The sequence below is a fragment of the Garra rufa genome, chromosome 1 (assembly GCF_049309525.1).
Source record: "Garra rufa chromosome 1, GarRuf1.0, whole genome shotgun sequence".
NCBI lineage: Eukaryota > Metazoa > Chordata > Actinopteri > Cypriniformes > Cyprinidae > Garra > Garra rufa.
In genome coordinates, this window is record NC_133361.1 from 33,455,628 (window position 1) to 33,471,599 (window position 15,972).

The following is a 15,972-nucleotide window of genomic DNA, read 5'->3' on the forward strand; positions in this document are numbered from 1 at the left end:
TGGTTGGTCTTTTAGTAGGACTCCCAGCTTGATCAGCTGAGTCAAAACCACTTTAAAACCAGTCGGGGAGACCAGCCAACCAGCTTAGGCTGGTTTTAGCTGTTTTTCTTCAGTATGGAGTTGTTTGGTTTTGCTCTAGTAATAGGCAGCTTTAATACAATGTCAGTCTCATTGTACAAAAGTTTTTTTTTAATTCAATGGCCATATAAAAAGCACACCAAGTCAGATTAGTCTGAAGGTTTGACCAGAGTTTGGTGGTTGTAGCTTTAAAGCTCAAGGAGGAGTTAGGTGTAAATTTTGGCTCAAAAGAAGAAGAAGATGCTGCTTAAATAGTAGATCAGTAAGTTGGCTTTCTCAAAACAACTTAATTAAAAACCTTAAACCTTTGAATGGTATTATTATAAAATATGACATTATAAACATGACATTCTACATTGTTTGTATTAGGCTTGGAAGCACTTTTGATTTGTCAGGTTTTCATACTTGGAAATCCCATCAGATCCTCTGAGTTTCATGCAAGAGTAACTTAGGTAACATAGTCTGTGTGTGCTTCTGTTCATCCAGGGTGGAGGCAGGTGCAGGTGCGGTTGGTAGAGCCGGTATCATGCTCTCTTAACAGTGGTGACTGCTTTTTGCTGGTCACACCCTCACACTGCTTCCTCTGGACTGGCAAACTCTCCAACACCATTGAAAGAGAAAAGGTAGATCAGTTCACAAAAAAACAGTGATTCCTGTTTAAGTCATTATAATAATTTTTATATCGTCAACAGTATTTTTGTTGGGTTTTAGTGCCTGGATGTTGACTAATGGTTTGTTCCAGGCATCTGAAATTGCCTCAGTGACTGTGACCCAGAGGGATCTGGGTTGTCAAGCAACAGGTGTTGTTCACCTGGATGAAGGTGTAAATACAGACAGCCTGCAGGCAGCAGAGTTCTGGAACCTTCTCGGGGGACAGACCCAGTATAAAGGCAAGAGACATAACAGATTTATTATCATAAACACTTTTATTTCTCAAAACTAAGAATTACATTTGTATGTTTGTCTATGTTTCTCTCTGCAGACAGTGTCGATGATGATGAGCACTATGAGAGAGCCATATCAGAGTCAAACTGTATTTATAGGCTGCAGGGGGACAGACTCTGTCCTCATGAGCAGGGCTGGGCTGTTGTACCAGACTTAAGTCTTCTCAACTCCTCTCAGGTCCTCGTCACCATACTATTGACGTACTTTATATTAGCTTGTTTTGTTATTAAACATGATGAAACTACATTTAAGGTGTATAGTGAAGTGTAATGGCAGTACTTTCTCCATTTCAGACTCTGCTGTTTGACTTCGGCAGCGAGCTCTATTTGTGGCACGGGAAAGACGTCGGCCCCAGCGAGAGAAAACTGGCACTTCAGCTGGCTCAGCAGGTTTGGGACGGAGCATATGACTACAGCAACTGCAGGATCAACCCTCTGGATCCCTCTGGTGGCAGTGCCCATATTAACAAGTAGGTTCACTCTAATCATGGGAGTATTTTCATATGTTCTGCTTCAGTGAGGTCTAAAAATCCACTAGTGAAAATACTTCTGTTTCCTGTTCTTTTGAATAAATACTTGTTATCACAAACCAATGTACTTGTATGTTTAGACAGGGTAGTGGACGACCAGACTGGGCACTTTTTGGCCGTGTGTTTGACCAAAATGAGACGATACTGTTTAAAGAGAAATTTGTTAACTCATTCCAGCAGACAAAAGTGAACAAAAATCTAATTTCTCCATCCATACAAGAGGAGGTGAAGGTGAGCAGACTGATATACACAAGTTATGACAACATATCTCATGTTTCTCTTTTATACCTATATATCAGGGGCGTCTCCTCAGACGAAACAAGGGAGGCTGTGGCTGTGCCTCCTCAATATATTGCATGAGAAAAAAATAGTGCAAAAATAACCAAATATAATCAATATTACAAAAGTACTGCAAACAATAAACATTTAAATACGTATAAATCACTCGTTTTTCTTAAGAACATTGTCGAACAGTGACACCAGCAGCTCCACTGAGCCCTTTGAGTTTTAACAGACCCCCTAAAGCGTGCTGTAAGTTTGGTGGGGGGTAATTGAGAATGAATAAGGGAAAGTTATGAGAGAGGAGGCATTCCATGCTCATGAATCAGTCTGAATGAACAATATAATGACATTAATGGGAGGACAAATTAAAAAAAGTATGTGAACAACTCACAAATTTAGATGTAGCGACTTTGTTATGTCAAAATAAGACTTGAAATGGACTGAAAACATACTCTGTGGGAGTTTTTAGTAAGTAAATGTCTGTAAATCTCTTTGTATGATTTTGAGATCCATCTTTTCACACTGAGGCCAACTGTGGGACTCATATGCAACTATTACAGAAGGTTCAAACGCTCACTGATGGTCCAGAAGAAAAAACGATGCATTAAGAGCCAGAGGGTGAAAACTTTTGAATTTGAAGATCAGGGTAAATTGGGTAAACAGGGTAAACTTATTTTGTCTTCTGGAAAACATGTAAGTACCTTCTGTAGCCTCTGAAGGGCAGTTTTAAATGAAAAAAGATATGATATAAAGGCAAAATTAGAAAAATGTACACATTTTCATTCTGTTCAATGCATCGTTTTTTCCTTTTGGAGCATCAGTGAGTGTTTGAACCTTCTGTAATAGTTGCATGTGAGTCCCTCAGTTGTTCTCAGTGTGAAAAGATGGACCTCAGAAGCATACAGTCAATGTTGGAGAAGGTTAAAATACACCAAAATGCTGAAAAAACAAAGAATTTGTGGGATTTTTTTTTAAGAACAGCGGGCAGTTTAACTGTTCATGACAAGCAAGGGACTTGTGAACAACTATCACTAAACAAAAAAAAAAAACAGCTGTGGATCATTCAGTTAACAACACAGTATTAAGAATCAAGTGTATGTAAACTTTTGAACAGGGTCATTTTTATAAAATCATTATTTTCTATTTGGAGATTTGTAAACATCTTTTATGTGAAATACCTTATTCAGGTCAGTACTAAATAAAAAATAAAATGCATTTTGTATGATCCTTCTTATATTGCTAAAATAATTAACGTTTTGCAAATTTTGCAATGTGTATGTAAACTTTTGTCCTCAACTGTATATATACTGAGCTTACTGTCTTTACTTTTAAATAATTTTACATTCATTCCTGCTTGCTTAGTAATGTCTTTTGTCTCTTCTTCAGACCCCCTCACTCAAGTCATCTCCCCAGCCAGTGTCAGCTGAGCAGTGGTCATGTGATGCTAGAGCGCTCTTCGGTGGAGTCTGTCCCTCAGGAGTGTCGCAAATTGTTCTGGATGGTGTGGATGTACGAAGGGGACGGGACACAGTCACTCTGAACGATGGTCGGCAGGCAGAGTTATGCACTCTTGCAGTGAAAACGTGGCTTATTTCAGAGGATGAGGAGTGTGAGGTTAACCCACAGAGTTTGGGACAGTTTAATGAGGGCAGCACATATGCTGTACGCTGGACGTACAGCCTCACAGCCTTAGGTGAGTTAATGTGTGGGTAAGACCTTTTCAAACTGAATGGTTTTATGTATGTTATGGCAGCGATTTCCAAAAAGGTGTATGTATAATCAAGGGGAATATTATTTATTTATTTGTTTAAAGAGACAGTTCACCCAAAAAGGAAAATTCTGTCATTAATTACTCACCCTCGTTCCAAACCCATAAGACCTTCGTTCGTCTTCAGAACACAAATTAAGATATTTTTGATGAAATACAAGAGCTTTCTGACCCTGCATAGACCCTGCATATTTATATAATAGATGTATAAGCTATTCTGTATAAGTGTAAATAATCAATCTTCGATTTGTGTAAGTTAATTTGTTTACTATTTCACAGGGGATCAAATGGCAATAGGTCAGGAACGATCTGCTCTTTTCATCTGGAAAGGGCGGCACTCCAATATCAGTGGGCGGGACTTGTCACCAGCACTGACCAATCAGTGTAGCTCTCAGGTGTTCGTAACAGAAGGGGAAGAACCGCCCTGTTTTCTGCAGTTGTTCCAGGGAGGAATGGTCATTTATAGACAACAACAAAGCAGAGACACAGGTCTGGTCTAATCTAATCCTCTCCCCCACTATGGGTCGACACTAAATACATCTGATGTTGTATGTTTGGTATGTGTCTCAGGAGGTTGGCGTCTGTTCTGTGTGAGGGGTGATGTCCCAGTGGAGGGCAGTCTGTTGGAAGTACAGTGCTCTTGCTCCAGTCTGAGGTCTCGTGGCTCACTGATCTTGTTGAACAGCCAGCAGGGGGCGATCTATCTGTGGCATGGCTGCAAAGCCCACAGCAAAGCACGTCAGGTGGCCAAGCAGACCGTTCAATGCCTCACACAAATGTGAGCAACACCTTTAGAATTCTGTATCATGTAAACCCATAAAACATAACGAAAGATACACGTTGCCAGATTGTGCTTGATTTCATGTGGTTAATGTGATGATTAGGTGCCCACCTGAGCTGAGTCTGAGAACTAGCAGCTTTATGAATGTCCAGGAAGCGGAGGAGGGGAAAGAGCCAGCAGTTTTCTGGAATGCTATTGGATCACAGGACAGGAAGTCATATGACTGCATGCTACAAGGTGTGATGTATAATATGCTATGATAAATCACATGCGAACTTGTTAATCTTTGTCATGCAATTAAAAATGTCACCTGTTTTTTACAAGATATCTGGGTTTTATTCCTTTTAGATCCTGGTAAATTTAATTTTACCCCACGCCTTTATCACTTGAGTGCCCAATCAGGAACTTTCAAAGGGGTGGAGCTCATTTGCCCCTCTTATGTAAATGGAGTCATTACAGCAATGCCTTTCTTCCAGGATAAGTTACATGCCGTGCCACATCCAGGTGAGAGTAAGCAAGTTCACATACTATACGCAGAAGTACAAAAGTGCACATAAAGGCTTAAATCTTAAGGGAAATTCCGGGTATTAAGACTTGCATGGCTTAAAATAATGTAAATGATGTCTCTTACTGAAAACGATGAAACAATTAAAAATCCACATTGTTTTATACACATTTTATTGCTATTTTTACTTCAACACTACTCAAAATACACAACTCAGAAAATAAAATACTGATATAATGACCACAGCTACTGAAAGAGCTTAGGTGGCGATGGATATAAGCATAGGCCTAAAACAAATGCCGTACCATCGATTTTTACCTACATACAAGGAGTCTTAATGGCCCTGGATATCGAGTGAAATCTACCTTGAGAAACTCATGTGTCGGCATGTTTACATCCTACTAGGGTGGCATCTAGCGTTTCTTGTCTCTGCCATTTGTAAGCTCTTTCAGTAGCTGTGGTCTACTAAAAGCCTCAAAGGCATCAGGGCTAAAGTGGAGAGAACAAAGGAAATTTTATTTGTCCACAGGCATCTTCCCATTCTTTTCTCATCTTCTTATCGCTAAGAAAGCAATGAAGACTTACATTGCTTTTCTTGTTATTCTTCAACTGAAAATTACAACCAAAAGCCACACAATGTGGCATCGTATCAATATTTTATATCAGAGTTGTTTTACAGTAATAAATAGCAACACAACAGTAGCTCACCTGACAAACATTTCACATCATTAAAATAATGGCACCCCCCTTAGTCGAAAATATGTATAAAACAATATGGATTTTTAAAAAAACGTAAATCTTTCATGGGTTTTCAGTAATAGACATCATTTATGTTATACCAAGCCATACAAGTCTTCATACCTTTAAAATAATATGCGTTATTTTTTCTCTTAAACTGCTGTGGTGTTGTACCATTCTCTTGCCAGCGCTATTCCTACTGGATAACTATCTGGAGGTGTATTTATGGCAAAGTTGTGAAGCTTCAATCTCACAGCGCCCCCACTGGGACAAAGAGAAGAAGTGCGCCATGGAGACTGCCTTACAGTACTGCAAAGGTGAGTTTGGTTCATTAAGTCGAATAAACATATGCTGTTCAGAAACCTCTGTTTCTAATTTGTAAGTTATTTTTTGTGTTTTGCATTCAGAGAGGAATCCCAGACGGCCTCCCATGGCATATCTTATTGATGAAGGGGCAGAGCCTCTCACCTTTACTAATATATTCCCTTCATGGGAGATGAGACTGACACAAGAAGTACAGGTGAGTGAGAATAAATCATCATTATCATAATATATGTGACCCTGGACCACAAAACCAGTCTTAAGTAGCACGGGTATGATTGTACTGTACATTGTATGGGTCAAAATTATAGATTTTCCTTTTATGCCAAAAATCATTAGGATATTAAGTAAAGATCATGTTTCATGAAGATATTTTGTAAATTTCCTACTGTAAATATATCAAAACTTATTTTTGATTAGTAATATGCATTGCTAAGAACTTCATTTGGACAACTTTAAAGGCGATTTTCTCAATAGGCCTATTTAGATATTTTTTGCACCCTTAGATTCCAGATTTTCAAATAGTTGTATCTCAACCAAATATTGTCCTATCATAACAAACCATTCATCAATGGAAAGCTTATTTATTATTATTACTTATATTATTATTATTTATTCAGTTTCAGATTGACCCTTATGACTGGTTTTGTGGTCCTGGGTCACAAAAATGCACATGTAGTTATATGATTTACATTGAAATCTCATTTAAATATTTGTTTGCATTTTCTTCCAGGACTGCACAGTGCGTAAAAAGCTGACTTTGGTGCAGGATGCTCTAGCTGCCCTTAATAAGACCCAGTTCCCTCTTAAAGATCTGCTGAAGAGACCTTTACCTGAAGGAGTGGATCCTTTACACCTGGAGAACTACCTGTCTCAGCAGGATTTCAAGGTTTAACACTAAAACATAATATAGATCATAGTATGGTTTAACTGACAAGCTGAGCTTCAAAAGTATCTGAATAGCAGCTTTTCATTATCATCAGTTGATTTTACAGGGTTTTTTTTCTCTCTCCACTATTCCTGCTAGATAACGGTGGATAAAGGTGTAGCAAAATTGTGAAAATCAATTTCACAGCGCTCCGACTGGGAATTTTTTCTAAATCTAAAATTGTATTTTTTTTCTATATTTTATTTATATCTAGCCAGTCCTGCATAGCCAAACATTTGACATACTGACATGTAACGCAACTAATTACAGTTCATTTTGTTTGTACATGCTGTTCAAGGGCTCTTTTTTCCTATATACTGTATATATTTGGTTAAATATTTACTAAATAATCATTTAAATATTTAGGATATTTACTAAATTATTTCACGGACTCAAATCATTCAAAAGTTTGAGGTCTTATTTGGTCATTTATTTGATCAAATATACAGAAAAAACAGTGATGCTGTAAAAATATTTTTACAGATTAAAATAATTATTTTCTATTTGAAAAATATATTTAAAATCTGAATTTCCAGCATCATTACTCCAGTCTTCAGTGTCACACGATCCTTCAGAAATCATTATAATATGCTGATTTGCTGCTCAAGAAACATTTATTATTATATATAATGTTAAAAACAGTCGTGCTGCTTAATATTTGATTAAAAATGTGTGCCTTTCAATGTCAGCCATCAAATAAGAAAATAGAAAACAGGATATTAAGGGGAAAAAAAAGATTGAAGCAGAGTGAGGTTTAAGTAACTTCCGTTTTTTTGTTTTAGGCTGCTTTGGGAATGACATGGAATGACTACAACTGTCTATCAGATGTACAAAAAACGGACCTGAAGAAAAGCAAAGGACTTTACTGAGTGTCAGCAGCACTGTGACCTACGCTCAAAAGAAGCAATATTTTAAAAGATGTGTTTGTAAGATGACATGTTCTTGATAGCACTCATGTGTACAGTGTAACTGTGAGTGTGTTCAACAGTGAGTGTGAGTGTGTGTCCTTTCCGTCTGCTTCTTCTCAGTCTGCTGCTTTTTTAATGCCTAATGTCCAGCGCTCATTTTGGCCAAAAAGCTTTCTACTCAAAGCTAGACAGAACTGTTTACTCTTACTTTGAGAAATAGCTGTCGTGTTTCTTTTCTTCCTCCCCTTCCTTCACTGCAGCTATTTCTCCTCCCTCTTTCTTTATCTCTCCCTGTCTGCCTCCTCTCTCTCACAAAGCAGCACATGTGAATAGAGGTCTGATTGTTTTACTGAACTTACAGTTGAATTTGGTAATGTTTATTTTAAAATAAAAATATCGTAACATCTTTTCTCTGTGAAACGTTTATTCACCTTTACAAATCTCAAATACATAAACAGTACAAGAATTAAAGAACAAATAGAGGAACAAACAAGAAATGTCAGTAACAAGATTTGCTCAAAAAACTAAGAGGAAATGAAAGAAGGAAATGCTGCAATATATTCTAATCACTGAAACTGAATTTCATACATGAAATTACAAAGTCCTGAATGTGTTCATGTGTGGCTGCTAAAAGTGTGAAGTGGTGGGGGGTTGAGGAAAGGAATTAGTGTGGATTTAGACTTCATGTGACTGGTGAAAAATTACAGGCCACGTCTAGATAGCAGACTAAAGAATGCGAATGAGTTTTACTTGCTGCATAACTGTTTACAACCAGCTAGTTAACTCTTCAAAAGTTTGGGGTCAGTACATGTTTTTAAAGAATGAATGTTTATACAGCAAGGATGCATTAAATGGATAAAAAGTGACAGTAAAGACACTTATAATGTAACAAAAGATTTCAGTTTCAAGTAAATACTGTTTTTGAATTTGTTTTCATCAAAGAACCTAAAAAAATGCATTGTACATGATTTTAAATCACCAAATAATTTGTAATATTTCACATTATTGCCGTTTTTACAGTATTTTTGACCAAATAAATGCAGCCTATATTATTATACTGACCACAAACCTTTGAACGGTAGTGTACACATCATAAGAGAAAAATACTAATACAAAAGTGCTGTTTCAACTTAATGTGATTGTGCGATTGTGACTTAAAATGTTGAATTGATTATTTACAAACTGATTTGCAAATGAAACTGAAAAAAAATGAACCATAATTTCTGCTTCTTAATGTTTTGTGTATATTTAGAGAGAGAAAGAGAAAAAAGCAAAACGATCTTTACATTTATTTTAAATCTTTATGCTAATAATAAAAATATGTAAGTAATGTATATAAACCTTGAATTTTATTAAAACAATACACTACGTTGACTCAAATATAAGAAACAAGAAAGAAAATATAGACATTGTTTTGTTTATATACTTTTTAGCTTTTTTTGTGGTATTTAGTTTATACATTCATGTATTTGATTGTCTCAGGCACTTTGTGGCACTAGTGTCTACATATAAATCCAGCATGAGGAAATGTCAGACTGTATTAATCTGAAATGTTTAGCTAACACACTTAGCAATACCAATTGCTTTTTTGGGGGATTTGGTTTATACATTCATATTTTGAATTGTCTCAGACATTTTTGGCTCTAGCATCCAGCATGAGGAAATATCAGACAGTATGACCACCAATTAAACTGGAATGTAACAGAGATACAAACGAAATACAGTGAAAGAGTGTGAAAGAAACCAAGCAAGGCTAAGCTACTGTACAGCTGAAGTCAAAAGTTTACATACACCTTGCAGAATCTGCAATATGTTAATTATTTTACCAAAATAAGAGGGATCCTTTATTTCACATAAAGGAAGTTTACATATAGTCCAAAATAGAAAATAATTGTTGAATTTATAAAAGATGGATCTAAAAATCATACAGTCATTGTTGGAAAGGGTTCAAAAACACAAAAATTCTGAAAAACCAAATAATTTGTGGGACCTGAAGAATTTTTCTGTAGAACAGCGAGGACTCATGAACAACTATCACTAAACAACAACAACAAAAAAGAAAACATAGTGGACTTTTCTCTTGTGGACTATATGTAAACATCTTGTATGTGAGTTATCTTATTCAGGTCAGTACTAAATAAAAATGACATGCATTTTGTATAATCACACAGATTCTGCAAGTTGGATGTAAACTTTTGACTTCAACTGTAAAGGCTGGAATAGACTAAATAACTTTGTCTGTCTGTGACCATCATACACTGAATAATTGAATAATGTGTGTACTGTACATACATTATGTCTGCCGCAGTCTTTTGTGTGACTCAAATTGACTGCTCTCTCTCTGGCAAACTTCTCTCTGGTTCAGATGCTAAAGCCGCCTCTCTCAACACGACCATGTGATCCTCGGCCGCATGCAGTGATTGGTCGATCCAGTCCAGGCTGCCAGACATGTGACAGGCATTTCGTGTCACCAGTACCAAATGACTAACTGACAATAGTAATGCTGTGGCCCTGGTCCAAAAAAATAAGTTGGTAAGCCAATGCAATTCTTTGCAGAAACATAAACATATGGCAGCATAAGAAGTTACCTGGCATCCAGAAGAATGGGGTCCAGTGGAGGGTACATAGATCGAACAACATCATCCACCCTGTGATAGCACAAAGCAGCTCAGTGTCAGAACCAATATTCTCATATAATATACGTTATCTGAAAGATGAATAAATAAGCAATCAGTAACTGACCCATACAATGTACTGTTGGCTATTGCTACAAATACACCCATGCTACTTATGACTGGTTTTGTGGTCCAGGGTCACATATTAGCTTCATAAACTGTTTACCTTGGGCTGATGCGTTTGGCCACGGTGATTATGTCATTCAAGCTGGCAGGTGCTTTGACCTTTGCTCCAGAGCCCATTGTCATAGCGACTAGCTTTTCAGTGAGAGTGTGGCATATCTGTACAGGGCAAGGACAATCATTTCAGTAAACCAAAGCAGAAATGCTGTGTGCTATTATACCTAGATGACTGTTCAAAAGTTTGTGGTCAGTAAGAGTAAGAAAAAAAAATTAAAACTTTTATTCAGCAATGATGCATTAAATTAAATTAATCAAAAGTGACAGTAAAGGTCCTTGCACACTCGGATGCGAAAAAAGTAATAATATAATATAATACCCAGTCTGATTTTTTAATAATGGACGAATGTTTCGGGTGCAGTGTGTAAATGTGATTGACACATTTTGAGGTCATATTTATTTTTTGATTTGTGAAAATTATGGATGAGAATTTTGGACTCTTAATATTATATATTGATATTTATGTTTCAAAAGATTTTAATTTCACAGAAATCCTGTTCTTTGAACTTTCTGTTCATTTAAGAATAACCCTAAACTTTTGAACAGTAGTGTAATTATATTATATTATATTATATTATACAACAGTTCTTTCTGGTTCTCGAATCTGATTGGCTGATAGAAGTGTGATATTAGAGCAGTATCAGAACTCCAACAGACGCTTCACAGTTTGTAATCGTATCACTCCGAGCGAGTGTCATGGCGGATGCCCAAATCCAGTATACTTTCATAAATATTACTGTTTTTGTGTCACAGAATGTAGCTTTAAGAGGTTTTCGGGCGAGAATGTACTTGAATGTACTGTTTATTAAATATGATTTTTCAATAAATAATATTTTATATAAATAATATCAAATAATTTATATAAATAAATAGTAGTATTTGAAAGTGTTCAGTATTAAGAAATGGTGCGTGTATTCTTAATGGTGATTTTAGTTACATTGTTCTGTGGTTAGATTACGAGTTAGCAGTAAAGACTTGTATTTTTAGTTTCAACAACAGCTTGATGTGGCTAACAAATGCACTGAGCAGTGCTGTTATCAGAAATCACCCTTAACAGATGATATTAAGCATATTGACGTTATGACAAAGAAAACACTTTCCTCAGTGGACATTCAAACTACATTGTGAATATGAAGATGAATGCTGTATCAGATGCAGGTAATCGCGATCGCCCATAACATCTCTCTTATAAAACTCAGTGAGCTTTTAATACAGTAATACAATAAGTTTTTAACGAAGCAACTCAACATTCCTTCGTTACTAGTTCTAAAGTGACGTTTTGGAATTAGTAACGGAGGCTTGTGCTCAGCTGTCATCTGTGGTGAAAGGAAGTAGTTTGCATAAAAGAGGGCTTTTAAAGACACTCCATTTTTGTTTTGTTTATTTACACACTCGTGCCATCAAACTGTTGTATAAACGCAACATCACACTCGTAGACCTGAGATATGGCTGTATATTGGCATGCTGTAATTACCTACGAATTATCTCAAGGCTGCGAGTGTGATATTGCTCATATATTATATTATATAGTAATACAATATGTATTTGGTCGAGAAAATGCCAAATTAGTGTACAAAACCTACCTTCAGAATCGCAATGCAGTGAGACACAAGACCACTGAGGGAAAAAGAGAGAGATATCAGTAAAGTGTCAAAACTAGAATATTATAATTAATTAAATGCTATGGTTGTGAGGATAAACGTGGAGAGAAGGCATACGAGGCATCTTCGATCCAGTCTTCGTTTTCCAGCATGGCCTCAATATGAGGATTAGTGATGACAACATCATCCAGCTCTAGCTCTGACGGTTCACTCTGAGTTTCCATCGCTCCGATCAGATCCACTGTAGGTCTAAAATATGAGGAAAAACAAGAGGTAGAGTAAGTGATTAAAACAAACAAATTTGGAACAAAGTGTTGGAATGCAAAATGGTGATCCCTTCTTAATCCTCAGTGTGGGAATGAGGTCACTCTCAAGTACATACTTGGAATCAAACTGGTGCAGAAAGTCCGGAGGGTGACAGTAACGATGACGGCACACAACCACTAGCGCCACAAATGATGCCAAGAAGATGGTGGCGAGTACACCTATGGCCACAATCACCACCGTCTCCATGGTTATGTGGAGGATTGTCAAAAAAGATGTGTGGCTGGGGTTTGCAAAAGCTAGATGATTCTGAGGAAAAAAGATACGATTTTATATCAATATCAATAACCCTTATAAATAGTATTTTCTATCACATCTTGAGTGTTTTGTGTACCTATGTACAGTAATTGTGTGTCTGTAAGGGTCACACCCGTCAGACCTTTGATCAGTCAATTATTAACCTGCTCACAGTATATGTGACACAATGTGTTTGCTATGTATCACTGTTGTTATTGCTGTACTGTTTGTGTATGGTGTGTTTGCTTTAATATTGCGATATGAGCATGAAAAGCCTTGAGTATCAAGAAGTTACAGCTAAAGGCCCATATCATGTTAACAATGCTGTCAATAAAAAACATTTTTTAATAACCCAACAATATTTCGTCTGTTTAGTGCTTTAGTGCTTATTGAACATGCACAGCTGTTACGACATATCAGAAGTAGTATTTCGATGAGGTGACTATGTGAAATTGTGTTTTGGAATGCTGTAATTCCCTAATCGGATTAATCTGAACTCCCCTGGCCGTATCATACTGTGCATTCCCCATTAGCGCCAATTCAGATTCACCCTGGCATTTAGAGACATTGGATTAACCTTTTACGGATTTGACAAACACAATGTATTTTGGGGACACTTTTCACAACAGTTCTCACAAATTCAACACATGGGCTTGATAAGGAATTTGGTCTTTAGTTATAGATACATAGGCTTTAGTTTGATAGCCATAGTTCAGCCAATCAGATTAAATATAAAAACTAGAGCTGTCAAACGATTAATCACGATTAATCGCATACAAAATAAAAGTTTGTGTTTACATAATATATGTGTGAGTACTGTGTACATTTATTATGTATATATAAATACACACACACACACACACACACACACACACACACACACACACACACACACACACACACACACACACACACACACACACACACTTGAATGTATATGTTTAAGAAAAATATGCTATATTTATATACACATGTATGTGTATGTATTTATATATACATTATAAATATAGACAGTACTCACACATATATTACATAAACACAAACTTTTATACTTTTATTTTAGATGCGATTAATCACAATTCATCATTTGACAGCCGTAATAAAAACATATAACTATGTTAAATTAAACCAGTTCACTACCAGGCAACAACAGTACTGAGAAGTAAGCCTAAACTGATCTATAAACCTGTGTGTGTATATTGTGGCTGTTTTTCCATTTTAGTAAAAACTAGAGTTAAGGTAGTTTAAAAAGGGGTGACTGGTAACAGTTTATGATGACTTTCAGTAATAATATTTATCCCAAAATCTCTCTCTCTCTCTCTCTCTCTCTCTCTCTCTCTCTCTATATATATATATATATATATATATATTTTTTTTTTTTTAATACTGATATAAAGTAGGGTGCAAAAATATGAGACCATGCTCCAGGTTTTCATTTAATCTTGTGTTTTAGGATTTTAAAATTGTATGTTATTAAAAAAAAAATGACATGGATCATGTGAATTCTTTGCACAAACAATGTTATTATATCATTTAAGTTTTTTTTAAATAATTATTTTGATTATCTATTATGTATTATATTATTATTTGTCTATTTTTATTGAGTTATATCATTTTCTTAAATTAAGGAGGATGATAAAGTTAACACTCAAATTTTGTTGATAATATAATTTCCAATGCAACTTTAACAAAATTAGAAAAGCAGGCAAAATATAACAATTTTGTCTAGTGGTCTCAGTATTTTGGACCCCAATGTCTGGCATATGTTAACGACTTATTATCAAAGTTAAATTTAAAGGTAATGTGTTACGAAAGCATTACCAAGGCACAGAATTGTGTGAACTGTAATTTACAATTATAGGCCTAAACACCATACTATCCTTCATTTTTCTCCAGAATGTCTAAAGATTTGATGTGTATGGTGTAATGGATACACAGCATTTAAATAAAGACTTTCGGGCTATATTCATAGTATAATACAGCAGCTACATCGAAACAAAGAAAGCATTATTCTAAATAAAACAGGTCTCACAGATGGAAGGCTTAGTTTAATTAATTTTTTTTTAAATTCAAGCAAAAGTTTATATGAATCTTCTGTCACTGTTCGAAAAGACATTGTATTTCTGACTCACTTAATTTGTAATGCAATACCAATCAATTTTATTTACAAGATCACAAATTCCTAAGTTAAAACACCATTGGGAATTATAGTTGTATTTAAAGATCTTACCTATATATCCTTTCCATTTTATTGCGTTTGTCCCACGAAACAAAGCTCGTTTGGGGTGGACAGGCGGAGACGGCACGGAGATCTCCAGCGCGGGAGCGCGCAGCACAGCAGCGCCGTGAACTTCGCTCTTGCCCGAAGCGCGCTCTCACATCAATAGACGCTAGCTATCATCTAGCCGCCAGGTGTCATTCACGAGCCTTGTGCTGTGGAGGCCATGCTGTTTCTTCGATATTACGCATTCACAATGCTCTTGCACTTTAAATGCAGCAGTGCAAGGTGGCAAGCAGAACGGAAGTGGAAAAAAGATAAGTTGCTTGTGTCTATATTTCGCACTTTAACTATCAAAGAGCTGTGAAGGAGGCTGAAACAAATTGTTTTTCTTACATCATAGCTAGAAATGATCAATGATCAAAGACCCAAGATTCTTTTTTCTACAAATAACTCTCAATTGATCTGCACTTTGACCCAGCCACTGCATGTGAACAGGTACTTTAAGAAGTTAAAACTAACCACATCTGTAACTGACATTATTCCAGCATGCACACTTATTCAGGTTTTTGGGCCCTGTATCTTATCAATAATATAGGATTTGTTTCAGGATATTTAAAGCATGCTACTGTTATAAAAATCTAACCTTTATGTGATAGTTCTCTCGAATTGAAGGCCAATTTCTAATTTACCTTTTATTAATCCTTGAAAAGGTAGTTTCTATCCAATTATTACATTTTTTTTTTAGTCAAATGGAGTCTATGAATCTTTTCAGTCTGGTTTTAGGAAATATCACAGTAGAAAACTTGCTCTTTTTAGAGTGTCAAATAATATTTTATTCTTTGTTGATTCTGGGAACTCTGAAATACATCTGCTGTTGGATTTGAGTGCGGCCTTTACTACGGTAGATCATGATATTCTTATTTCTCGTCTTAAACATTGTGAAGGTATTAA

At 36.0% G+C, this 15,972-nt stretch overlaps 2 protein-coding genes across 2 annotated transcripts in view; one reads left to right on the forward strand and one right to left on the reverse strand.

Moving 5' to 3' along the window:
• Positions 1-8,189, forward strand: part of svilc (supervillin c) — a 38,608-nt gene extending 30,419 nt beyond the window's left edge. Inside the window, exons 17-30 of the mRNA XM_073839147.1 lie at positions 565-701; positions 821-968; positions 1,061-1,200; positions 1,317-1,492; positions 1,633-1,783; positions 3,221-3,527; positions 3,882-4,091; positions 4,173-4,380; positions 4,487-4,620; positions 4,732-4,887; positions 5,815-5,943; positions 6,034-6,146; positions 6,681-6,836; positions 7,658-8,189. Of these exons, the coding sequence (XP_073695248.1) occupies positions 565-701; positions 821-968; positions 1,061-1,200; positions 1,317-1,492; positions 1,633-1,783; positions 3,221-3,527; positions 3,882-4,091; positions 4,173-4,380; positions 4,487-4,620; positions 4,732-4,887; positions 5,815-5,943; positions 6,034-6,146; positions 6,681-6,836; positions 7,658-7,744 (2,252 nt within the window). The 3' untranslated portion in view covers positions 7,745-8,189. The remainder of the gene's footprint in view (positions 1-564; positions 702-820; positions 969-1,060; positions 1,201-1,316; positions 1,493-1,632; positions 1,784-3,220; positions 3,528-3,881; positions 4,092-4,172; positions 4,381-4,486; positions 4,621-4,731; positions 4,888-5,814; positions 5,944-6,033; positions 6,147-6,680; positions 6,837-7,657) is intronic.
• A 147-nt stretch (positions 8,190-8,336) lies between these two features.
• tmem98 (transmembrane protein 98) lies at positions 8,337-15,155 on the reverse strand. The gene is made up of 7 exons (XM_073839141.1): positions 15,031-15,155; positions 12,622-12,812; positions 12,357-12,488; positions 12,222-12,255; positions 10,625-10,740; positions 10,372-10,431; positions 8,337-10,294 (listed from the first exon to the last, which is right to left on the reverse strand). Exons 2-7 carry the CDS (start codon positions 12,750-12,752, stop codon positions 10,105-10,107), a joined length of 663 nt encoding a protein of 220 aa, XP_073695242.1. The 5' UTR covers positions 12,753-12,812; positions 15,031-15,155; the 3' UTR covers positions 8,337-10,104.
• Positions 15,156-15,972: the final 817 nt, after the last annotated feature.